At 49.2% G+C, this 24,139-nt stretch overlaps 2 protein-coding genes across 4 annotated transcripts in view; one reads left to right on the top strand and one right to left on the bottom strand.

The window, feature by feature from the left end:
* The window catches only part of LOC122185573 (serine protease inhibitor Kazal-type 5-like), a 71,716-nt gene continuing 47,577 nt past the window's right edge, over nt 1-24,139 (top strand). Inside the window, exons 1-2 of one of the 3 annotated variants that reach the window (XM_042881501.1) lie at nt 1-106; nt 5,899-6,000. The gene's annotated coding sequence lies outside the window, so the exon portion shown is untranslated. Of the gene's footprint in view, nt 153-3,972; nt 3,998-5,898; nt 6,001-24,139 lie in introns of those variants that run through there. The other 2 variants (XM_042881500.1, XM_042881499.1) reach the window with 2 other exon arrangements.
* LOC122185574 (pancreatic secretory trypsin inhibitor-like) lies at nt 18,001-22,227 on the bottom strand. Its single transcript, XM_042881502.1, has 4 exons — nt 22,115-22,227; nt 20,624-20,664; nt 19,905-20,017; nt 18,001-18,151 (listed from the first exon to the last, which is right to left on the bottom strand). The coding sequence occupies exons 1-4, from the start codon at nt 22,167-22,169 to the stop codon at nt 18,076-18,078; spliced, it is 285 nt and encodes a 94-aa protein (XP_042737436.1). The 5' UTR covers nt 22,170-22,227; the 3' UTR covers nt 18,001-18,075.

The raw sequence follows: 24,139 nt of genomic DNA, 5'->3' as shown, positions 1-24,139 counted from the left end.
AGGGAGTGCTCAGGAACAATTCAGATCATTAGGAATATGCTTGAAAAATCTTTTAGCGAAACGCAGCTGGACTTGCTCAGAAAAGGACCATCCTTGGATCTGTGGGGTGAGCCCTCATCTTTCCTTTGCACAGCACTGAGCTACAGCGCAAAGTACGTGGCAGCTCTGTAATGCGAGGTGGTGGTGAAGGAGGGTGGGATGGGTTGTGGGTGCCCTATCCCTGGAGGTGCCCAATGCTACGGATGGGTCCTGGGCAGCCTGAAGTGGCTGCCAGCCCATGGCAGAAGCTGGATCTGGGGGGGCTTTGAGGTCCCTTCAACCTTATCATGATTTCAAGAGAGATGCAAAGCCATCTGCCCGGTCTCCTTGCACTTGTTCATTGAAAGTAGCTATATTTAGAAACCTTTGTGAAGTTGTACAGTGGAGCTTTTCAAAGGAATGTTTTTTTTTCTTTTTTTTCTTTTTCTTTGAAACAACTTATTTAGAAATGTATGCTTGTTATGTGTGCAGTAGATTAGGCTGGGAATGGAAGCAATAACCTTTCCTGCCATGGTTCTGAATGCGTCACCTACAAACATCCCAACTCATCTTCCCAATTCAATGGGAGTTTTGGTAACTCCATGCGCAGAAGTCATTTCTTGTCTAGTTTGAGTGCCGCATGAAATAGCCACTAACTGGAAATGAGATGCTGCTTTGTCTCTCCAAAATGAGCATTGTGCCTCAGGCTACGGGTCCGTGGGAAGGAGCCTTGCTGCAGAAGTTGCACAGCGGCTGGAGAAGAGGAGCCAGCCCCCAGGCAGTTCAATTGGAAACAGAATCAACTGTGAAAAGAATAATAATCTGTAATGAAGTGAAGGCAAAAGGGAAAGAGGGTAGAAATTGAATTAGGTTTGTGCTGGTTCCAGCAGTCCCCTGTGGCCCCTTCCTGGCTGGAGGGAAACTGGGCTGATGGGGCCATTCCTGTTGGGGTGCAGGAGGGGGAGAAATTCAAGGGTAAATCGCTGCAGATCAGCAAAGCACCACTGGGCTGTGCAGCAGGAGCCCATGTGCAAGCAGCTGGGGCTGTGAGCTGCTGGGGGGGACCGTTCTGTTGCAGATGAGGCATGTCGCAGGCGCGAATTTCTGCTTAGCACAGATAAGGATTTTCCTAGAAATATTGAGAAACCAGATGGCAGCTCAAAAACTGCAGTTCTGGGAAGGAGAGGGTAGTACTCACACGTATGACAAAAGCATCATTCGTGACAACCTGCCCCACACCATGACCCATGGCCGGAGCTTGCTGCCCCCTGACTCCTGGTGGCAGAGGATGTGATGCTTCCTACTTCCACCTCTTGTCTTCTCATGCTCTCTGCACACCCACAGGACATTAGAAATAGTGTGCTTTTGTTTTGGATTGAGCTAAGCCTAGCTTTAATCCATGCCCCATCCTTCCTGTACAGCAGCTCCATTTTTTCTTTCCTTCTTTTCCTCTGATGTGTAAGGCTAACACTTCTCTTGCTGTTTTTCTTCGCATCCTCTGCAAGAGCCAATTCAGCCTGACCTCTGCCAGTTCTCCCTTTATGCTTTGGGCGTTTCAAGACATGGGGGTAGGCTGCCCTTCTTCCTTTGCAGCATGATCTCTTTACCCTCTTCCTTATCAGCTCTCTCCATCTTTTCATGTAGCTATTTCCTTAGCTAGCACAAAAGCCTTTCCAGGGCTTGAAATACATGTCTCAAAGATTGGGCATGTCCACTTTTGAGAACTGAATGGGAATGGAAAGCACTGCCATTGAACCAACCTAATGTGCTGGTTTCACAATAACAAGGTCACATATCCCACTAGTTTCATGGTGCTGCTGCTCCCTTTTTTATTTGTTTTAAGGGCTGCTGTGAAAGCAATACCTCCTATTTTACCATATTTGCCCACGATATCAAAGGCAGAGATGTTGGTGGGATGGCAGTGGAGTCTGAACCTTCCTACCAGTGTGCCACTGCATGTTGTTGCCATGTGACAGGTGGCAGCAAGGGGCAGTCTGACACCATGGCGTCTGACATGGATGTACAGATGAAACAAAGATGGGTAAATGAATTCCTCAGTGAGAAAAAAAATGGCACCCATTGACATTCGTTTCTGAACATCTATGGAGACCAAACAGTGGATGTAGTGCAGTGAGGCTGTGGGTACGTTTCAGCAGTGGGGACAGTGACAGTAGGCGCAGGTTGATATGAATGTGGGTCTCGTTTATCACTGGTGAAAATGCATCACTAATGGTAGTGTCTGTGTTGAAAAAGAGTGTTCTGTAGCTGAGAATTTGCTCTACTAAGTAGTGCCATCATGCAGTTGTAATTTCCATGGATACAATTAGGAGGCATTATTTTGGGAGGAACCTACATAGATGTGGACCTAGGCAATTCCTCTTCACTCAGTGCAGCCCAGTCAAACCAAAACGTTGGATGCCCAAAGGTGCCAAGCCACTAAAGGAGCTCTGTGTGCATGCTCCAGAGCTGCTGCCCAGCTTAGTAACAAGTCCCCCAAGCACAGCGCTGCATAGGGGCTGTGCAGAGCCACAAGGGCAGCAGCAGCACTGCAGGGAAGAAAGCTCCCAAGGATCAGGATGGGAGCTGCTCCCAGTGGTCTATTTTTGTCCTGTTTTCTTCTTATTCTGGGGAGCCACCATTACAGAGTGATGTTCAGCCACCGTCCTGCTCTGCTCCCTCTGTGAGCTTTGTCCTGCTGTTACACAGAAGGGGGACATGGAAGGAAGCACCACCTGCCCCTCCTCTTGCTGCCTGGTTTCCAAACAGGGCAAGCAGCATGAAAATCAACCATGGCCATGCTGGAGGGCAAGGAGAGAGCATGGGAGCTGTGTGGGATTTGGGGCATGTGGATCCCAGAAGAATCATTAAAGAAGGAATGGTAACACAAGGCTAAGGGCAGCGGGAGAGCACTGTTTTCTTTGGCCACATGTAAAACAGCAAAAGAAAAAGGAAGAAAAAGGAAGAAGAAAAAGCAAGGCCAAAGCCCAAAGATTCTGTTCAAACACTAGCAGAGTTTTGGACAGCCCAGCTCTGGGATTTGGAACTGTTTCCTACCCAGTTCATTACTGAGTTGCTAATTAGTGAGGACAGTTTCCTGTTAATACCCAGAGAGAACAAGGTCCCCTCTAAAAGCCCAAAAGCTGGGCTGGAAGTGTGGCTGGGAGCAGCAGTGAGACTGCAGCATCCTGTTCTGCAGTGACATCCATGGGTCCGGCTGCGGGAGGAAACATTCATCTGTCCTCCAGCAGCGTTGTGCTGAGGGGCTGAGGGCCCCCATCACCCAGAGGAACAGCAGGCTGAGGGGCAGTGACTCAGTTCCTATGCAGACCTCCTTCCTAGCCCAGCTGCCACAGATAGATGTAATGGCTGCCACCACGATGCGATGACCCTCCCGCTGCTCTTGCTCTGCAGGGAGGACTGATGTCCTTTGGCAGCTCCGGGGCTGCAGCCTGAGCCCAGCCCTGATGCTGAGGGAGCTCTGATGGTGCAGGAATGCTGGAGCAGACATCACTGGAGCGCCGCGGGGTGGGAGATGTGCTCCATCTGCTCAGGATTAGGAGAAACATCCACAGACCCAGCAAACAGAAGTCCTTCACTTTGCTGCCAACACAACTTGTTTTTCCAAGGCATAACTGTTGCCAGAAATCTACCGAGTCAGGACCTGGCACTTCTCTACTTCTAAAGAAAACTCACCCCAGTTTGCTTTACCTCTGGTGAGAAGAGCTCTTGTCTCCAAGAATAAAATCAGAAAGAGAGCAACCTCTGTTTTCCACTCGTTTAGTAACTGATAAGTGGGGGGATCACCTTGCAGGGGCTGGCAGCCTGGCTGTGCTGCATGTGGAAATCTCATCCATGCTCACCAGGTGTTTTAAGCATCTTTCCAACCTGATGATCCTTTCCTGGTGCCTTAGGCACTGCAAGCAGAATGATGAGATCACCACCACCGGCTCAGCAGCATTCTCATGTGGAAAATTCCCAGGTAATTTACCCAGAGTGGGATCCTCTGATTTGCTGACATTCTTCATAAACAGAGGCAGACATGAAAGGAATGAAAGCAGAGGCACTAATTTGGAAACTCATTTTGCCTAACTGCTCACAGACGTGGTAACGGTCAGCAGGGAGCCCCAGTGATAAATAATGGTTGTTGAATTCCTGAATTGGCTGTAAATTGGCATGAAGGATGGCATCCCCTGCACGAGGCACAGCTCAGTGAGTTACTCTGCACTACATCCTCTCCAGGTGAATGCAGAGGTAGCTCAGGCTCTGTGTACACTCAGGAGAGTGGCAGCAGCTTCTCCTCCCATGGGTACAGGCCGTGATTTATAAAAGACGCTTGTTTATTTTGAAATGTCTCTTCTGTATGATAAATACCTTGGAAATGTCGCCCTGTAAGTGACTCCGCAGAGATTGGCCCCATTGGAGCCTTTGGCTGCAGCTTTTGGCTGCACATCCTTTGGAAGGCTATTTAAGAAACATGTCATGTTAGGCAAACTGTTTGCAGGCTGAAGCCATCCAACAGCAATGAGCGATGAGTGCTTCATGCACCAGAAGATGTAAATCTTCCCTTAATCCTGCCTGCCCTGTGGCCAGCTTGTTCCCAGCCACTCCAGGCTCAGTGCTGTGTCCCCTAAGCACATATCATCCCAACTGCTGGGCAGCAGTCACTGCTCTGTGTGCATGGAGAAGTGCAGGTGGGCAATGGGCAGCTGTGGTACACACACTGAGCATCACAGCATGGATTCCTCCATAGCATTGGGAACAAAACTCCATCCTGTCTGCAGTCTCTGGCTCTCAGAAAACTGAAGGCAGTGTGAAGCCATCAGCTGAAAATGAGTCAATGACCCAAAAGCTGCAACTGAGGACACAGCCCATAACTATAGATGTTCTGACGGCAGGGTCTGCTTCCTCTCCCATGCTCCCCCCATCTAGGACTGATTTCTATGAACTCAGGGATGGCCACAAGAGCAGTAATTGTAGCCAATGTGACTTTTCTAAGCCTGTCCCTTCCTTCAGCTTAGGCTGTAGCACAGCTTTACAAGCCAGAAGGCTGATGTCAGGATTGCTTCATTCAGCAATGTTGGGAACGGCTAATAAACACTACTAAAAGCTTGCTAATAGCTTTAATTAGGCTGCAGCTGATGCTTCATAAGTGGTTCTTTTTCCTCCTCCACCCCTTCCTTACAGCTATTTCCTGGTGGAGCTCAGGAAGGTGAGGTGCATTAATGCTTTTTGGGGAGACACAGCTGTGAGATTACATTTTTGGGTGGCTTTTATGTTTTGTAGGGATCTCTTATAGCATCCTACAGCTTCTGCCTGGGCTGGCTGAGGTGCAGGTGGGATATTCACCTTGCTGAATGGGAATGGGCATAGTGTGGGGGTTTGACAAACCAGAGGTAGAATGAAAACATAGCTTTGAAGAGCAATTTACCTTCATTGCTGCAACCCTTCCTGGCTGTCAGAACCTGCAAGCTGTGTCCTTCAAATCATGTAATCTTTGTCCCTCCTTGGATGAAAGAAACTGCGATAAAGGGGTTTGAAGAAAGAGTTCACCTTAAAGTGAAAACTTTGTTGTTGCTGTAATTCATTTTCTTTTTTTTTTTCTTCTCTTTTTTAACCTTGAGGGTTTCCTGCAACAGCAGTGACTTACACATTGAGGCATGAAGCTGCCTTGTGGCACACAGGGCTTGTAAGCAGCTTCAATGCCAATGATCCTGGCTTTGAAGGTACAGGGCCACACAGGTCCTCAGAGTCCATCACCACCCACCACCTTTCATGCCCATCATCTCTGCACAGAAGCTGTAGGTCCCTAAATACACCCCCAGCAGCCCCTGACTCAGAATATCATATGCTGTGTTTCTCACCTAGATGCTCTGCTTACAGATGCTGGCTTCCTTCTATGTGTGAGCACGCCTGAGCTGTAGGACACTGTGGGCTCCTGCTGCAGCATCATGGAAAGCACTGATCACCACATCACAGAGTGAGGTGGGTTGTGGAACCTTTGTGGCAACCAAGGCTGCAAAGCTGAGGGGTTCTGCTGCTCTTTGGCTCAAGGATCCTAATTCTGGCTCTCTTAGGCTTTTGAGTATGGTTCTTATAACATGTGTGAACATCCCATGGGGATGTATAAGCCTATTTTGAAAGCATCTTTACTTCAAGCCCCCACAGAAATCAAACCAAACATACTTTGGAAAAAACAGCCATGCAGCTGACTTGGAAGTGGCTCTTGCATAGTGCTGTCATTGTGTGCAGGCAGATGTCCCCAGCTTCTGTGTCCTTAAAAGTAAGAAAACACAGCAATAGCATGAGTCGATCTTTCCTTCTTACAGAGATCAAAGCAAGGAGCAGGTTGGATTCTTGTGGCAGTGATGGCTTTTTGAGTGATGCTCAAAAACCTCTTATGGAAAAAAAAAAGGAAAATAAATACAAGCTTCTGATGGGAAAGGAAATAAGTACTGTTCCTCCCACAGCCCTGGGCAGTGTTTGCAGAACCTGGACTTGTGTGTGTGGCTTGAGCTGAGGGACCCTATTTTCCCATGAATAACACATGGGAGGAAACCAGTGTGGAAAGCAGAGGGAAGCACAATGAGCTGTACCTGTGCACGTGAGGGCAGGCAGTGATGGTTCCATGCAGCGCAAGTGTTCTTTCCCCACAGTTGGGCTGCTGTGAGAGCACTGCATTATTTCAGCTTCAGCATCTCCTTGGGGTGGCAGTAATCTCAAGTCGTGTGCGTGTTTCTCAAGGTGCAAGTGAGGTTTGCAAAGAGGAATAGGAGGTCTGCCTATTCATTTGGGAAGAGGACCGGCCAGATCTGGGACTAGCATGGGACAAGGTTTTTTTTCCAGCCACAGGGCTCAAAGCATAGGGGTTAGTTGAGTTCTGAAAGAAAAGTTGAATTTGTTGTGTACGGTATTTGGGACTCGAGGGAAAAGCATTCCTTGAAATCTGACTAAGGACCTGGCACATCTTTTTTTCCTGGTGACGGCGCTGCTGACCTCACAGATCTGAGTGCTCATAGCTCCTGGCATCCCTTCCTGGCTGCTCGAGGATGGCTGTACTGCTGCCAAAGTAGCATCAAATATAACTCATAGGGTATCTGATACCTGGAAGAGATGGGATTTACTTGAGAGCTTCCTGAGGGCTTCCTGTGCTTCTGGGAGCTCTGCTGCCCAAAGGGGCTGTGAGGAGGCATGGAGCTGGCTGTGGGTTTGCTCTGTCCCAACCCCTACCCATGCTGATGATGAGTGCACGGTGCTGGCTGAGATGTTTCAGCAGCTGCTTCCTGATGGCTGGGATGTGGGGGCTTTGTGACATTTGGAGCCTGCAGGGGTCTGAATCATCACCCCACTGCTGTGGAACCAAGAAGGTGCTCAGTGCTGCGGGAGGCTGGAGAAGCAAATGCTTCCTTTGGTATTTTGTACCAAACAATCTATTGGGAGCACATCTGGTAGAATTGCTGTACTGACTGCGGGTGAAAAAAAAACACAGATCAAAGTAAGCAAGTTGGTACATGAAAAGGATGGAAACTTTTAGAGTGAATATCAGGGAAAAAAAGAAGCCCTGGGTGTGCTGGAAGCATATGCTGGTTCCTGAGATCTGGATTTGTGCTGTTGGCAAAGGCAGAGCTATCTGCGTGCTCAAACCTTGGTGGATGTATGGGTGTTCTGGCACCTTCTGCCCTGATTTTGCAGGTCTTTGAGATTTTAACAAGCTGCCCATGGAAATGGTGGCATCCTCATCCCTGTAGGTGTTCAAGAAGTGTGGAAATGCAGCACGGTAGTAGTGAGCATGGTGGGGATGAGGTAATGGTTGGACTAGATGACCTTAGAGGTCTTTTCCAACCTGAATGATTTTGTGATTCTGTCTTCTGCTTTAGGGAATATGGGTTTTGATGGCATTGGAAATTGTCCTGCATCTGATTCCTCACACAACAGAGAGATCCCGAGGAACTCCAGCTTTCCCATTCAGTCTTCAGTGTGAGCCACGAAGGGGGGAAATGCTGTTCTCAGAGTTCCTCAAAACCTGCCCTGCATGTTCAGAGCAGTGCCCTGGGGTGTGCAGAAATAGAGCAGCTGAGGACTGTGTTGTGGTCAGGAATATCAGCACATTCCATGTGAAAAAGGGCAGGAAATGTTGCAATTCAGAAGTTCCTAGGAAACTGTGGAAAAGGAAATCCTTGATGCTCCTGTTTGACTCAAGGGAACTGCTTTCTTTAAAAGAGATGGAATTGTAGAACATTCCGTGTTGGAAGGAACCCATGAAGGTCACTGAGTCCATCTTTTAATTTATAGGTTTGGTGAAATATAAGAGAACAACTCTGAAATGGAGAAATGATGGGGAAAGTCCATTTTTACAAACTGCCAGTGGAAAAAAAAAAAAAAAAAAAAAACAGAAATGTCAGGAGGAAAAAAATCCAGCAGACTTGAAGCATTTCCATAGGAAGCTTCCATTTCATCAAAAAACTTCTCCTGGGGAGAGAGGTGTGGTGGGGAACCCCTGGGCAGGGGTGTGCAAAGCAGGCAGGAGGACGTAGGGAAGGAGAAGCCTTCACTGCCGTGTCAACCAAACAGATATAAATCAACATAAATCACTGTCCCGAGTTTCACATCCTAAAAACCTTCCATGCCTTTCTTTTTGGAGACAGCTGCATCCCAGGGACTGGAAACTGCCAGAGCCTGGCAGTGAGCAGGCAGGGTGATGCAGATGGGTTTTTCAACCATTATTCAGATGTCCAAAGAGATTTTGACAAGGTGACATTTTGCTTCCCTGCCCAGACCCTGTGCCCATGGGAAGGCTGCACGTGTCCCAGGCTGCTCTGAGCTGGGTCTGGCATTAGAGGTGATGCACGCTGTGCCTGGCACCAGCCAAGCCTGTCTGATTATTCAGGGGAGAAAAGGAGAACAGTGCTGAGTGCTAGTTATTAAAGCAGGCACCTGTGGATCCTGCACAGTGTGCCTGAGCTCTGCAAGCCCACACAGGTTTGCACAGTGCCTCGTACCAGCAGGCAATATTGGTGTTGTATCTCGGGTTTGGACAACATAATTATCAGCACACTACAACCTCCTGCCTTGGTGTAATGTGCTGCCAGGGTTGCATTAGAAACAGGAAAAGAGGGGAAATTAAAAAAAAAAAAAAAAAAAGTTGTGTTTCCAGTGTACAGACAGTAATAGAGATGTTTGTATGGCGGTTGTGACTGGTGTAATCTTGGTTGTTACACAGATATAAGTGGGATTTGAAACAGTCAAAGATGCCAAAACAAATGTCAGTGAGATGGATGGTCTATTAGGCGCAGCTCATTTGAGTCACTCGTTGCAGGGAAGATTCTACCCATTTTGTGATAAACCAGCAGTGCTGCAAGAGAAGAGATGGGTACAGTCAGCCTTCGGCCCCAGCCTGGGCTGCTGTCATCCCCAGTGAGAGGACACGTGGCTGTGGGGACAGCAGCCCCAGTGAAGCAGACTGACAGTGTTGAGACATGGCTATCTTCCATGCATGTGCCACGTGCCTGGTTGTCTGTCTGGGAGCAGAGGGCACTTTCTCGTCTCCGGCTATGGCCTCTGTGTGACATTCAGAGGAAGCCCTAATTGCATGCTGACTGCAGTGTGTGTGCGCTCCCAAGGCTATCTGGTGTTTGTGAAGGGGAGACATGCAAAGCTGGTTTCAGAGCCAGCTGGTTTATATGCTTCTGCTAAGTCAGTTTGCTGCTGGTGGAACTCTAATTGACTCAGCTGTGCTGGGCAGCAGCCTCTGTACATCCACCTCTTGCCCGTGCTCCCATTGCTCTGCTGGAGGGGTTTTCTCTCACGCTCTTTTTGCTGGTTTTACTTCTTACCCTGTCATTGCTTAATTCCAAAAGAGAAAGGAACCAGAACAAGAAACTTGAATGGAGAGATAGATGAAGGACTCCTTTTGTACCAAAGATCGTTGGGAATTAATTTGATGTCCTCGCCTTGGTGCAGTCCAGACTTCATTAAAGCATTTGCACAACTCCTGGCAGCTAAGCGTGTGGTGGAATAATTTCGGTCTCCCGAATGGGGAGATTGAATTGGAATCTGCCTTTGGGTTTGGCTGGTCTCATTTAGGAAGTGTTTGTGTTGCTTGCCGCTGCACGGAAGGGACTCTCTGTACTCCTTTGCATAACAAAGCGGCGCGCTCCATAGCAGGGCATGCAGCGGCGAGGCGGCTGCGGAGGCAGGGGACCCTGCTGAGGGTTTGCTGAGTAGATGGAGGAGTGGGAAAGCAATGGGACAGTGCTGGTGGCTGTGAAAACAGGATCTGAGCTTGGCCCCGAGGTCTCTCTAATGGATAAATAAATCTTGGAACTGGAGCTAAGAGGATGGAGTTTTCATGGGTTATGTTGGGCTGAGCACACGGTGCTCCCAAGGGCCCTCATCTACCTCACGTGCACAACTGTGTGGCACGCAGATCCTTCTCTGCTGGTTTTCCATCTGGAGCAGCCCAGTATGTTATGGTGATCTGACTGGGACAGGCTGACCCAGGAAAACCTGTTCTGCTCTGCCATGTGCTGCCGATGCCTGGGCTCCCCAGGGAGCAGCCCGCTGTGAGCAGTGCCAACGTGTGACTGAATGTTGTTCTCATTAGGAATGGTGGGAGCCTGTTGGGCTGCGTGAGAGTGGCCAATCATAATAAACACATCCAGGAACTTAGCTCCTTGGTTTCTCTTCAGTGGATAAATGATGTGTGTATACCATGGGTCTGCTGGAAATCAGTCTGCCGTGGTTTTGGGGGGGATGGCTACCTGCTAAAATGACACTGCGGGAGGAGTTGTTCCTGTTCTGCTAATGTAGCAAGCAGTGCACAGGTCCTGACGTGCATTGTGTCTGCCTGGAGAAGCTGTGGGTGCCCCATCCCTGGAGGTGCCCAAGGCCAGGTTGGATGGGCCCTGAGCAGCCAGCCCACTGCAGAGAGTTGAAATTTGGTAATCTTTAAGGATTACCCTCCCAAATCAAGCCATTCTGTGACTCTGGGATGAAGGTGATGGACCCAACATACTGCTGGAAGGTATTTTGGGCTGGGAGTGTGCTGCAATTGTTGCCTTTAGCTCTGTTGGGAGTATGGGCAGCTCTCTCTGGCATATGTGTGTGCCGTGGGGCTTGCCATGGTGTTATTCTCACTTACATGCACGTAATTATATGTAGTAACTTCTTTGAAATAGTTTGAGGCAATGTAATGACTGTAATTAGGCTGCCACATGGTACAAAAAAAAAAGAGAAAAAGAACCCCAAACACAGAGCACATCAAGCCAGGGTGAGAGTAAAGTTTAGACAACTGAGCGTGTCCCTGCACAGAGATGGCCAAGGACCAGCTCGCTGTTGTGACCTGCAGTGTGCAAGGCTGTGGCTGTCCTCTCCTGCTGTCCATCTCTGAGCCTCAGTGCGTACTGCTAGAACCCAACTGCTGACTCCTGTAGCTGGAATTTCTCTGCAGAGTAGGTTTGTCCAAAAGTAACAGCAAAATATACAGCCCTGCAGTGGCATTAGGCTGCACAAGGGAAGGCAGCCGTTGTCTCTGAGCAAAACTGCTGCCTGCTGCTGCGCAGTGCTGACCCCAGCTCTGCACCACTGCCACCCTGGGACTGGAGCTGCAGGAGGCTGATGGCTATGGACAAAGAGTTGAATTCCCCTCCTGTAGTCTGGGACCAGCATGGAAGCACCAAGGTTAGAGAATCTTTATGTAAACAGGCCAGCACTAGAAGGACGAGAAGTATGCAGTCTGGAGATTAATGACTGAAATGTCTGGCATTTATTAAGTTAGTCCTGATGTTGACAGCTGAGCCCATTAATAGCATTCTTGATCAAAAAAAGCCAAAGGCAAATCTGATTCATAAATATCCCAGTTGTTCTTTGTGACCTAGTTTTAAGATTCTTAAGAAGGGGAGAAAAAAAGTTCAGAAAATATTTACAAATACTAGAAATGAAGGCTCGTATTGCAGCTAATGATTGCTCAGGCCTGCAGCGAGGCAGGGACAGCAAATAGAGTGCAGGAGGGCGAGCAGAGACCTGGCAGAGATGTTGTCTGTTAGTGGAGATGTGTGCTGATAGAGCTGGAAGGGCCAGGTATCACCAGGGCTCGCTGTGAGGCTTTGGGAGCCCTGTGGGCTTTTGAGACGTGAAAGGAGCAGTTGTGAGCAAGAACAGTTTGATGGAGTTTGGGAGCTGTAAAGGTGAAATGGTTGGTGTGGTGCATCAGTTAAGCAGAAATGCCAAAGAAGTGCTCTGTGTAATGTGTGGTACTTCCAGATCAGAGGCCTCCTATAGAATGCCAGCAGAAATGGCTCGATGGAGCCAGCCCCAAGAATCAGCAACAGATTTCAGGTTTGGATTAGGGTGAGAGCCATAGGAAGGAGAGAAAATCCAGCCTAGAAGAAGAGATGGAAAGAAAGAAAATTGCTTACTGAAGACAGGTAAAACAGGAGGAGTGTGAAGCTCATCAAATGTGTAAAAAGCTACTGCAAAGAGGAAGAAAACGTTTCTTCCTCTGTCTCTCATGGCCAGGAGAAGATGTCATGAATATAAGCCAAACCAGAAAGACACAGATGCTGGGAAGTGGTTTTTAGGTGCAGTAGAAATTCCATTACTGGAAGCCTTTGAAAAGAATTTATCTGCTACAGTTAGCTGTGCTGTGACTTCCTTAGGCTCCTTCAAGGTTTATTTTCTAACACTGCATTAATTTATGGCTATTATCATGATATTAGAGCGATGGAGTGGCTGTTGATTGTATTTTGGAAGGACTCAATGCCAGGGCTACCATCAGACGAGGTCTGAGCCAGCAATGGGGCTGCGATTCCAAGGTCTGGTTTTGCCAATGGGACCAAGGTCCCCTCAGTCGTGCTAGACAAGACGTTGGCCAAGCCCTCCAGTTGAGGTTGCCAGGCTCTCAGGTCCACCCAAACCTCCCAGGCTGCCTGATTGGAGGTTGGAGGGAGTAAGATGGCAGTGACCTGTGCCGTTCACATCACTGTGTGTCTCATGTCCGTGGTGCCGCAGGGAACAGTGCAGCCGTGTTCTCCTGGTGGAGGACATGTTGTGCTGGAAGCGCAGTACCTGCCTAGGTGGGCCTTTGGGGCTGAGCAGCCATTCCAATGTCCTCATTTAAATTTCATTGATTTTTCTAAAGAATTCTGTCTCCCCTGACAGTCTAGAAAAAAAACCTCTTGCCCTGACTGGCGCAACAGCCTCGTGATTTCTATATATTGACAAAGTGGATTCACACTGTCTTAACATGGGCAAGCTATTCTTCAGCACGCTCGATCAGAGGAAGAGAAAATTACATTTACGCACCTCCTGCCGCTCTCCTTACGTTTCCCATCCCAGCTATCCAGGGGCAGGCGTTGCTGTCAGCTCCCACCTGCAGCCTGCCCAGCGAAGCCGCACAGCGCCGGGTTTTCACAGGAATATCTGCTCCCGATGTGGGCAGTGCCCAATTAGGCACAGTGCCAGAGTACGAGTTGGCAGGGATATTTTTAGTCATCCTCCGAGGTTCCTTTCCGCCTCTTGGCTGAATTGAAACAGTTTTGTGAAGGCTCTCTGTGTCCCAGGCTGGTTTCTGGCTCATTTCTCGGGGTCAGGGAGTCAAGGAGCTTCTGGGAGGACTCTTCAAACTTAAATGCCTTCAGCAACAACAGAGAACGGCCTTCACACTCCCTCTGTGGAAGCTGGTGTACCGTGGCAGGCTGGAGGGGCCACCTGAGCATCGTGCTGAGCATCTCTGGCTTCCACTTTGCTGGCCATTATGTGTATGTAGGGGTTTCAGATGAGGAAGCCTTCAAAGGTTTCAGGATGACAATCCTGCTGTTTCCAGCATGCGCAGTCCCTGATGACCTGGTTCTGGAGCTCGTTCCTGTGCTTGCATTTCGGTGTGTCATTCAGGCAATGCTTTCGTAGAACTGTGAAGACCACCAAGATGAACCAGTTCCACCATCAGCCCCTGATCATGGCCACCACAGACAATGTCACTCAGTGCCCCATATACCCTCTTCTTGAACACCTCCAGAAGCAGTGACTCCACCACTTCCCTGGCAGCCTGTTCTTCCAATACCTTCACTACTCTTTCCGAGAAGAAATGCTTCCTAATATCCAACCTAGTTGAACCTTCCCTGGTGCGACTTAAGGCCATTACCTCGTGTCCTATGGACTGGGTTTTCCAGGAACAGGTGAGAACTGCAGACATAGATGAGACCCAAAAACCTGAAAGCTGTGCGCTGTGCCTCACCAGGGAGCTGCATGACCCACCCAAAGCCCCCAGTGATGAGAATTTGTTTTCATGGGAAATTTCCACTGTCAGGACTGGTTACGGCAGGAGGCCTTGCTCTCATGAGCTTTATTTCTGAGAGTGACAGCTCTGCTATGCAGCTCTAAATATATGTTTTCTGGTCCTGATGTCCTATTTAGGTCAAAGCTTGTGCTTTGGCTTCAAGAGAGCTGGAAAGTATAGACTTACCATTGTGGATAATTAGCTGCCTCTGAGGCAGGAATTATCTTTAAAAGGAGTTGAGTTGGGGTGGAAAGCTTGTGCCAGAAGTGGGACCAGAAAATGCTTGTTTGCTTCTGTATATGCAGATGTGAATGACTTTTCCTAATAACTTTTGGGGGAGTAGTAAGTAGGTAGCTGCTTTGCTTTCCCAGCGCTGGGAGCTATTTATCAATCCAGATTAGGAAGGAACAGCAGGAACAATGGGACGTTTCCTGACTGAGCCGCATTATCTTTAATCTTTCAAACAATCTTTTCAGGGAAAGACCTTGCCCTTGAACTCTGTTGTAGTTTACCTGCTGTGCTCATCTCTTCTGTGCAGTCGGGCAGCATCCCATAGGCTGTGTGGGCAGCTCTGCTGCTGCAAAACTCTCAGGCATGTTGGTGGCTGCTGCTGAGCACCAAAACTTCTGGACAATGGCTGTGGAATAGGGTGGTAGGGTTAAGGTCTGCAGCCAGAGGGGAGCTGCTGGTGCAGCTGTTCTACTCCATGGTGCAACACTCCAATCCTGTCTGAGCACTGGGGCATTCAGAAATGCTTTCAGCTTAATAAAAACTGCAGTGAAGCCGTGGCTGTTTAGTGTCTGGCTGGGTCTGGGGCAGCTCATTCTATCTTGTTTTACATCAGGTGTTTGTGTCATCTTACTACTGCTTGTCCCCTGCATTTCAGCCAGTACCTGGCCCTTGGGATCATGCCCCTGGGCTTCTGCACTGTCTGTGCCTGTGAGGACATTGGTAGGGGACATAGGGAGCACCCTTCTTCTGCAGGGCAGGCTGTTGTTCCCCTTCCCCAGCATGGATGCTGACTTCAGGAAAGAGGGCTGCTAGGGATCTCTGATTCATGTATCACTTCTTGGTTCCTGAGAGTGACATTTGCAGCCTGCAAGCTGGACACTTGCACTAGCCTGAAGTCTTTGTGGCTTTGGGCTGCATTAGCACCATCTGCCAGAAAAAGAGAGCTTCCAGCACCCACCAGTGATGTGAGCATCATCACATCAGGGTGTGCAGGGAAGGACATGACTTCTGGTTTTCTGGTGGTGGTATTCCTTCACACAACTAGTCACGTGCTTACGTTTTTGGAAAAGACCTGTACTCCAGCCCACTTCCTGCTCAACCTCTGCAGTGAGGAACCTCCTCTCTCCAGCTTTCCAAAATGGGTTCAGCGTGACTCCCTGAAAGGAAACATCTCCTGGAGTGGCACACATCCTGCAGAGTGCCCCTGGCAGCTGCAGCAGGGACAAGAGGGGCTCTGCTTGTTTTCGGAACAGAAAAGCAAACCTGATGTTGGAAACTTGTTAAAATAGAAGCCTTTATATGGGGGAAGGCTGCAGTGGGTGAAGACTGTGCCTATGCTGCCTCTTTCCAACAGAAATATTTGGAAGCTACCAAAATTCCAGGGTTTCTGCTCAGCTGAAGCGTTGTGTCTTTAAAATTCCTCATTGCTGTTCTAATCTCGACTTAGCAGTTTGTTATCTTGACATTATAAAGTCAAATGCCATCAATGATAGGAATAAGTATTTCCCTGTGGAGCATTATCAGAGTCGATGTAGGGAGGGTTTCCTTAGCTGGATTTCACCAAAATTTCTGCTGGCAGAAAAGTCTAAGTTGCAAGAAACCTATCAGCAAATGCTGCCCAGGGCTGTCTGTCCCTGGCTGCCTGGTCATTGTCACTGTCACCTCCCTCAGGCTGCTCCCAGGCCTGCTTTGGAGGTACTGACCAGACTATGACACTGTATTGAAGGACTCCCACCCCAATATCAAGGCCTGATGGAGGTTTGTTTACACCAAAACTGGGATGTGGGCTGAAGCTGGTCCCTTCTGGGAGCCTGCCACCAGGTCTGCCCGTTGTGCAGGGTGGCCCTTTGGTCCTCTGTTGCTGCTCATTGGTCTCAAGCCTGAAATGGATCTTGCTGTGAAATGGATGTGACTGACATTTAGCAGAAATCCTAGTCCTTGTCAGAACAGCGCCTGGGGAGATGCAACGCTGCTCAGCCATCTGGCCAATATCACCCCTATTTTGTGAGCTCGGACAGCACCTCGCTCCATCAACAAATGCTCTTGGCTAATACTGGGTGGTGCTTCCCAGAACAGACATGAACAGGAAAGATATTTTTCTCAGCATTAGTTGGCCTCAGCGCAACCTCAGTGGTGCTGTCTGGGTGGAAGGAACCAATCTGGACCACTAAGCTGGATTTGACCATGCCACAAAGTCCAGGTGCAGTGAGTGAGCAACATGGGGCCCAGGCTGCCTTCCTACCCCCTGGCTGCAGAGCTCTAAGGTAAATGCTGTGCTCCAACCCTCGTGATGCAGCAGAATTAGAAATATCCCAGTTGAGGGAGGTACACTTCCAGTATCCCCTTTGAGCGAAAGCATAGATGCAGTATGCACTCCTTCAGTGCATTAATTTTACATAGGTGCAAAGTGAGCCGTTTTTCATCTCTCCCTTGACCGCAGACTTGCTGGCAGACCTGGGAAGATGTGGTTTGCTGTCCCCCCACCCCCCGGCTGCATCTGGCTGCAGCTGTCATTTCAAGTGAGTGCTGGAGCTTTCTTCTCAGCCTGATCATGCACTTTTTTTTTAATGCATCAGCCACCTCTTCAAAGAAGAAAACGCGTAAGGACGTAAAGAGGACTTAAGCAGCTGTTTCTAACCAAACTGAATTTCAAGATTTGCTAAGAACAAAGCATTTGATTTGCTCAAAAGACAACCAGACATCTGTTCAAGGGCTATGATTCGCGAGGAACGCCAAGATGCTCCAGCCCATAACGAGCCCTGCCGGTACTCTGTGGCCGCCGGGCCGGAGGACGCGCACCGGACCGGATCCCCGCCGGGCTGCGGGACCCGCCGGGCTGTGCCGGTTCGCCGTGCCCGCTCCCGGGGCTGCCCCGACCTCCAGCTGCGGCCCCGGTCCGGCTCCGCGGAGCAACAGCGGCCTCCAGCGCCCAAACCTCCTACCTCCGCATCCCGGCCCCGTCCTCGCAGCAGCTCCTGCTCACGGGGTGCCAGCCCTGGGAGCAGCAGCGGGGCCACGGTAGAAAAAGCCTTTTTTCTTTCTTTCTCTTTAACCCCCTGGAAAAATTGCGGACTGATCGTCTTTCTCGGGCACCGAGTGGCCGTGGCCCTCAGGGCCAGTGCTCCATTGAGCTGCATGGAGAAGGCAGATCTGCCACCACCGAGGGGACCTGTTGGTCCTCTTGTCCTGGCAGAGCCCTGGAGTGAGGGCTTTGATGCCTTGCTTTTAGCAAACGTCACTCAAAGTTATGAGGATGCTTAAAATATCCCCTATGAGAAGTTTAGGAAAATGGGATTCTTTATGCTATAGGGAGATTCCTTGTTCTTAGGAATGACCTGGACTTTCCCCCTGGGGCTCCATCAGTACTCTGTGTGGGTGTTACCAAAGTTCCCCACGTTTTTCAGGAAGGTATTTTTAAGTGCTGGGGAAAAGGGTGCATTGTGTGTAAGAGAAATCCCAGAGTGAGCAGTTGTCATGCTTCCAGTTTATTTGGAGTTTGTAGAGGTGAGGAATACCTTCATGCCATCTTCTCTATCACAGCTGTGCCTTTAATTTCAAGCAGTTCTGGAGCGTGGAGAGGGCTCTTGGCACTTTCCCCTGTTCTTTATGCGCACGTTAGTGTGTCTTTGCCTGGAAGAGAGGTTAAAAGTGCCAGAGGATGCCTTTAAGTCCCTGACTCAAAGAGCCTGGCTCAGGGGATGAGGATAGAAGTAAAAATACTGCTTAATTCTTCCTTTAAGCATTACATTTAAGTAAGCCCACATACTCTTGACAGAGAGTTCAGGGTTATCATGGGCATAGGCTAATGTTAATTAACCAATAAGCAGAGAGCTGGCACTTCCCAGTGCCTCCGGGCAGAACAGTTCACCTCCTTGCTGCAGGACTAATGTCAGTCACTTCCAATGCCTTCCAATGCCTGGCTGGAGATGCTGAAGGTCATAACTCTGTTTGTGTGAATTTTTTGCAGACAAATGTCTGCCACTTTGCTTGGATTGGGCCTGCTCCCAGCTTCCCATGTGCCTGCTTCTGTATCCAAAATAAGGAAAATATTTTTGGTAACCCTCACTTTCCCCCCCGTGACCATGGAGATCCCCATCCCCACCAAAGCTGTGCTCTGCACCAAGGAGACGTGGAGCCCTTGATGTTGCATCGCTCCCTGCTCACATGGCTTCGAAGCCTTCCTCACTCTCCTGGTTTCTGGCCAAGGCCTTAACGATGTTGTGTCTGACGAACCTCCCACCCCCATCTGCTGCACAATGCAGCCGGCAGCTGGTGCTGGGCTGCTGGCTTCCAGCATGGTCATTATGGCCGTGCCGTGTCATTAACTGCAGTGCCTTCATTTGGAGATCCCGCTCAGCACCTCTCTGCCCTACTGCATTTCTTTAAGTGTAAAAGAACAGAATATGGAGCTGGAGCCTGAGTTAATGAAGGACAGGGGCCAGCCAGACCGACAGTTCTCATCCAGGCTCTTTGCTGATCTGGATTCTGTTCCTTGTTATTGCAACTGACAGAGCTCTTAAAAAAAACCCAGAATTCAGCTCCACAGCTCCATTTATCGAGGGACTGGAATCTGAGCTCCTGTTGGAGATGTCTTTGCTGATGGCAAGTGAGTGTGGTCACCCCAAACCCAGCAGGGAAAGCCAGTGTGAAGCTCCCTTAGCCTCGCAGACTGCAGCACTTGCTTATGGAACAGACTTGCCCTTCCCAACAGAGATTTTCAAGTACTTAATAGCATTGAGTTGGAAGTAATTCCCTCACTTGTCTGCCATGGAGCACTTGCAATATATAAATATACTCAGAATTACCTAGGGCCCAAGATAGATGAAATGAATCAAGTCTTGCCAGACACTTCACTGGCTTTTGGTCCCGGCCTTCTGCAATCTGGCACCAGCACAGATTAAATAAAGGCTTATTCTTAAAAATATCCACAGCAAATTGTAACCTTTCAGATGCAGAGAAGACAGAAAGCAGAGCTCAGCTGTAAAGTGCTGGTGTGAAAAGCGGAGTATTTCCTCCACCCGAACAAATGCTTCTCTGCCTGCATGTGAAATCCAGGCAGGCTTTGCAGGTTTTGCCATTTGTCTGAGCTTCTGGACAGCCTCCAGCACAGCCTGGGCCACGGCACAGCTCAGCAGCTGCAGGTGTGGGGAGATGTTGGCCATTTGATCGCGGTGTGTGGGCAGATGGGCACAGCCTGCAGCCCTATTTCACAGCAGGAGCCCACATGCTCTGAGCAGCGTCGGCGGGAGGCCAGATGTGTGCCAGATGTGCTGGGCTCGCTGCCCATGCTCCACCCAGCGGCATGCACACAGCCTGCTGTCTAGGAAATCCCGGTGTCATCATCTGTGTGGTATTTAGGCTGGGAGGAGGCCTGGATACTCACATGTTCTGAACGCACAGCAAGCACTCGTTGCCATACAGGACATCATCTGTGCCACAGATGGGGTCAAAGTTCTTTGTACAACCTTTCCCTATGTCGTAATTGCCACATGCTGCCTGGAGACAGGAAAGAGAAATTCTGAGAATATCAAACATGCTTTCACTTTAGCACAGATGCTCTGCGTTCCCAGCAGTGTGCATGTTTTGTATGTCTTGATAACCCATCCCAGCTTGCTTAGCACTCTGCTATGAGCTGACAGGAACTGTGTCATCATCCCTTGGCGGTTGAACTCTACCTGGCACTCCTGCACACCTACGGCAGTGCCAACACAGAGCAAATAATGCTCCGTGGGCAGTGTCTGATCATGTTATCCCCAGTTTTTACTTTCTATGGCCACGAGAATACCTGCCCTTACACTTAGAAGCTGAAGAGTAATGGGAGCTTTGGTCTTCTCTTGGCAGGTAACAGCAACATTCAGCTCTTTGTTAACAGTTTCCCTTTGCTGACTGTGGGAAAATGCAAAGGAAGGCCAGTACCATCCCTGGGATTTGGCTGTGGTGCAGCAGGTGGAAGGAGGTTTTCAGGCACCAGCCTGCACTCCCAGCCCAGCTGCTCGTGTTACTTCACTGTATGCAGCAAGAGTAGAGCCCCAGTGCACGGATTAGTGCTCGCTCCCCAAAGTTGTCCATATCCTGGTGCTACAAAGAAACAGGAGCCTTCACCTCTGTTCCTTGGCCGGCAGTTCCGTCAGGCTCAGTATTGCCTAGAGAAAGTGTGAAGAGAGAAAAGACACCTTAGCATCTTCCTCACTCAAGTTAGCTTCTAGGGGTCCCAACAAAATGCTTCAGCCTGAGGACCGTGTGTCTTCACTCTGAGAGCTCTGCCCTTTCAAAGGCCCAACAAATAATTCCCTCCTTTGCATCTGTCCCATTTTACTTCTTTCCCTCAGCAGAAAGCTCACAATGGTGCAATTGCTTTCAAGGCCAGATGTGTACCCTGTGACTTTCCATGCTGTTTGTTCCAGCTGTCAGGGAGCAAAGGTGGCTTTTGTTATCTCTTATAACACGTTCATGGATAAATGAGAAACTTCTGTTGGTGCTGGACTGCTCCTGGAGTAAATCCGGGGTAAATTTTCTGGTGTCAGTGGTTTTGAACCACAAGGAAACAGAGCAAAAGGCAATTTGGTCTCTACTAGGAGGAGAAATGCTAGACCCTGAGGTCTTGCACTAAAGCTGGTGGGAGCAAGCTGTGATTTTGTTGGCTTTTTCCATGGAGAAGCTGGCCCTGAGCTGATGGCTGGGATGCTGTGGGTGGAACGACACAGTGGGTTGTTTTGAAAAACAGCCTGAATCTATCTGGCAGAAAGGAGTACTGGGCAGATGGCTTTGGGTTGCCTATAGATCCAGAACTCATCTACTCAAAGCATTTAGACTGCATCATCATCACCAGTCAGTGTGGCCCAATGGCAGTGGGTCTGTAGGGTGAAGTGGTTTGTCGCTGAGGATCTGGTAAGTCACACTTCTGTGCTCGAGGGGTTTTACTCTGAATGAGCACCAGTGCAGTCCCAGGAGCTGTGGATCTGTATGTGCTTGGTTCGTATAAAAGGAGGCCATGTTTTGTGCTCAAACTGTTCTGCAATGGCAACCACAGCACACAAAAATAGGATGATGGGCTGGCTTCAGAAGCATTGGGAATGAACTTGCTAATGCAGAAATCCCTGGTGAGCGGGACCTGGAGAGCAGCAACAACTCATGTTCTCATCTCTCTGCACCATATGGAATTTTGAAAACACAGTTGGCTTAAACATTGACTTTGGAAACAAGAACTGCATTTTCCCTTCTATAGATTTGTTTCCTGTCTTCCTGGTTTTACTTCTTTACAACTAGAATAACACCTATTTATTCTAAAACAATTGCACCGTCCTAGGAATCACCAGCTCCCACCAAATTCCAACCCCACAGGAAGAGTGTCAGCCCAGCAGCTCTGCTCACTGGGAGTCAAGCACCTTTAAAACTTCTCTAGGCTTGCTTGCAGACACTGCTTTAGTGCCCGCTGACACTGCAGCACTCTCTGGAGAGCACTGCTGCTCACTGCCCAGCAGCAAGGCCGCAGCGCAGCCGGCCCGTTCCCAGGCTTGCCTTCCCATGCGGCAGGCTTGGAGCTGGAGCAGGGAGAGGAAATGAAATGGCTCCTAAGCAAAATGTTGCACTCACCTTGGGTGAAGCCAATTGCTAGGAAGAGGAGCAGGAAAACAGCACTTGTTTTCATGGTCAAGGTGATGCTCGAATGGAGACAGCAAAGAGGAAACAGAGGACACTGCTCTGGATCACTGAGATGCCATCTCCAGCCACCTGTGCAGAGACCTTTATACTTTCCCATCGCTGGCACCACCCTCCATGGCCAGCTCCACCCCGCAGTGTCATGATGGCAACAGTGAAAGTACAGGGACAACAACAGGTGGCAAATGGCACAAGGATCAGAGGCTCCCAGTGCCACTGTCGGTCACAATCCTTATCAATAACAAGGGCTGGAGCCAGATCCTGTGCATGGGGCTGCAGGGAAGAAATGATGCTGTACAAGAGCCAGGCTGGTCAGAAAAGCAAGAGAACACCCACATGAACCGGACTCCCCTTTCCATGAGTGTGCAGCTTTGCTGACCAGCTCTGCCACTCGCAGGGCTCACAGCCGTCACAGTAACGGGTTCTGCCTGGACAGATGGAGGCGGCAGCAGGAACCGCTGCTGGAGGACACAGAGCCCGTATGTGCCTCAGGCTTCCTGCGGCTGCACGTGTAGAGCTGTGATTCTGCCTGCCCCTCTCTCTGGTCGCAGGCTGAACTGAGCTGGCCGGGTCGGGTGCTGCTCCCTGCCCCTCTTCCTGGCTGCGGGCTCCAGTGAGCCCTGGGGATCTCCTGCATTTACTCCTGCAGTGGTGCGCTGCAGACAGTGGATCAGTCCCTTGGGTATTAAAAGGATTAATTAATGTTTCTAAAGCACTTTGATATCTCAGCCATAAATCACTGGAGAAGTGCAAAGCAAATTATTACTAATGGGGGCTTATGACTCAAAGACAGATTTTTAATTAGCTGAGCAGAAAAAGTCAATGCCAAGAGCAATTCAAGGAGCTGTTTGTGAGACAGAAATCTCGGCTCAGGCAGCTGCCCTGCTGTCCAAGGGAGACCCCAATCCAAATGCAGCCCTGGAGGGTGCTTCACTTGCCAAAAACGTCCCCTGTGAGAGTGCTTACACAGAGACGGAGACTTTTCCTGCTCTCACGTAGGTTTCTCTCTGCTCTCCCAAGGACCATTTTCTGTATGAACTACTCTGGATGGCATTTTGCATTTCATTAATGGATTACTTAAAGCTGGCGTTGGCTGTGACCCCCTCAGCTTCTGTGAAGAGCCAGGTTGGGTGCTTGGTGAATCTCTGCGAGCAGGCAGAAGCCCTTTGGGTGCTGGGATAAAGTATTACTCTCTGAGGAGTGAGATATGGCCATTTGTTGAAGATGAAAGACATTCATTTCAGTCCAGCACTGTCCCTTTTGTTCCTCCAGTAAAGCAGACAGTGCCAATAGGTGCTTTGGTGTCACTTCCCAAAGCTGGAAAAAGACTTAGTAAGGGTGTTTATGGTTATGGCAGGCCAACTGGGGATAAAAATTTCCTCTTCAGTCTTTAACATATGTAAATAGAGCAGTGCTGAAAAGAGTTTCTCTGATTATCCTTGTTTGGGATGTGCCCACTCACAGTAAAACATGTTTGCACATTTTCCAGTTTAGAGAATCTCACTGTAGCCAGGAAATGTGATAGTTTTGATTGTCCAGAAAAAGAAATATCTTTCCTCAGATTCCTTGGAAACATTCAGGCACATTTCCAAACTTGAGTTTGGTGGGTAAATCCTCGGTGTTTACAAAAGTTGATCTGCAAATGAGAACTGTTGGTTCCTGGAACACTGCAGGTATGTATGATGCTGTAGTTTTCATCTTTCCTTCCTCTGCAAGCCAGATGCATCAAAGCAGGGACCATCTGCCTCCTGGACGCTTCTCATCCTCTGATTGCTTAAGCTCATGTTGGATTTGCAGTGACTTAACTTCATGTTAATGACCCTTCCCAGAGCTGTTTGAGATTAAGTGTTTTACTACTGAAATGTGTAGAACAAACAAACTCCACATCATGCAAGACAACAAGCTGAACTTGGTTATTCTACAACAAACGGAGCCAAACCAACTGATTCAGGGGCAGCA

The sequence above is a fragment of the Lagopus leucura genome, unplaced genomic scaffold, assembly GCF_019238085.1.
Source record: "Lagopus leucura isolate 7727_CA_CO unplaced genomic scaffold, USGS_WTPT01 Super-Scaffold_100030, whole genome shotgun sequence".
NCBI lineage: Eukaryota > Metazoa > Chordata > Aves > Galliformes > Phasianidae > Lagopus > Lagopus leucura.
The sequence above is the reverse complement of the archived record's forward strand: the minus strand, read 5'-3'. Positions and strand labels throughout refer to the sequence as shown.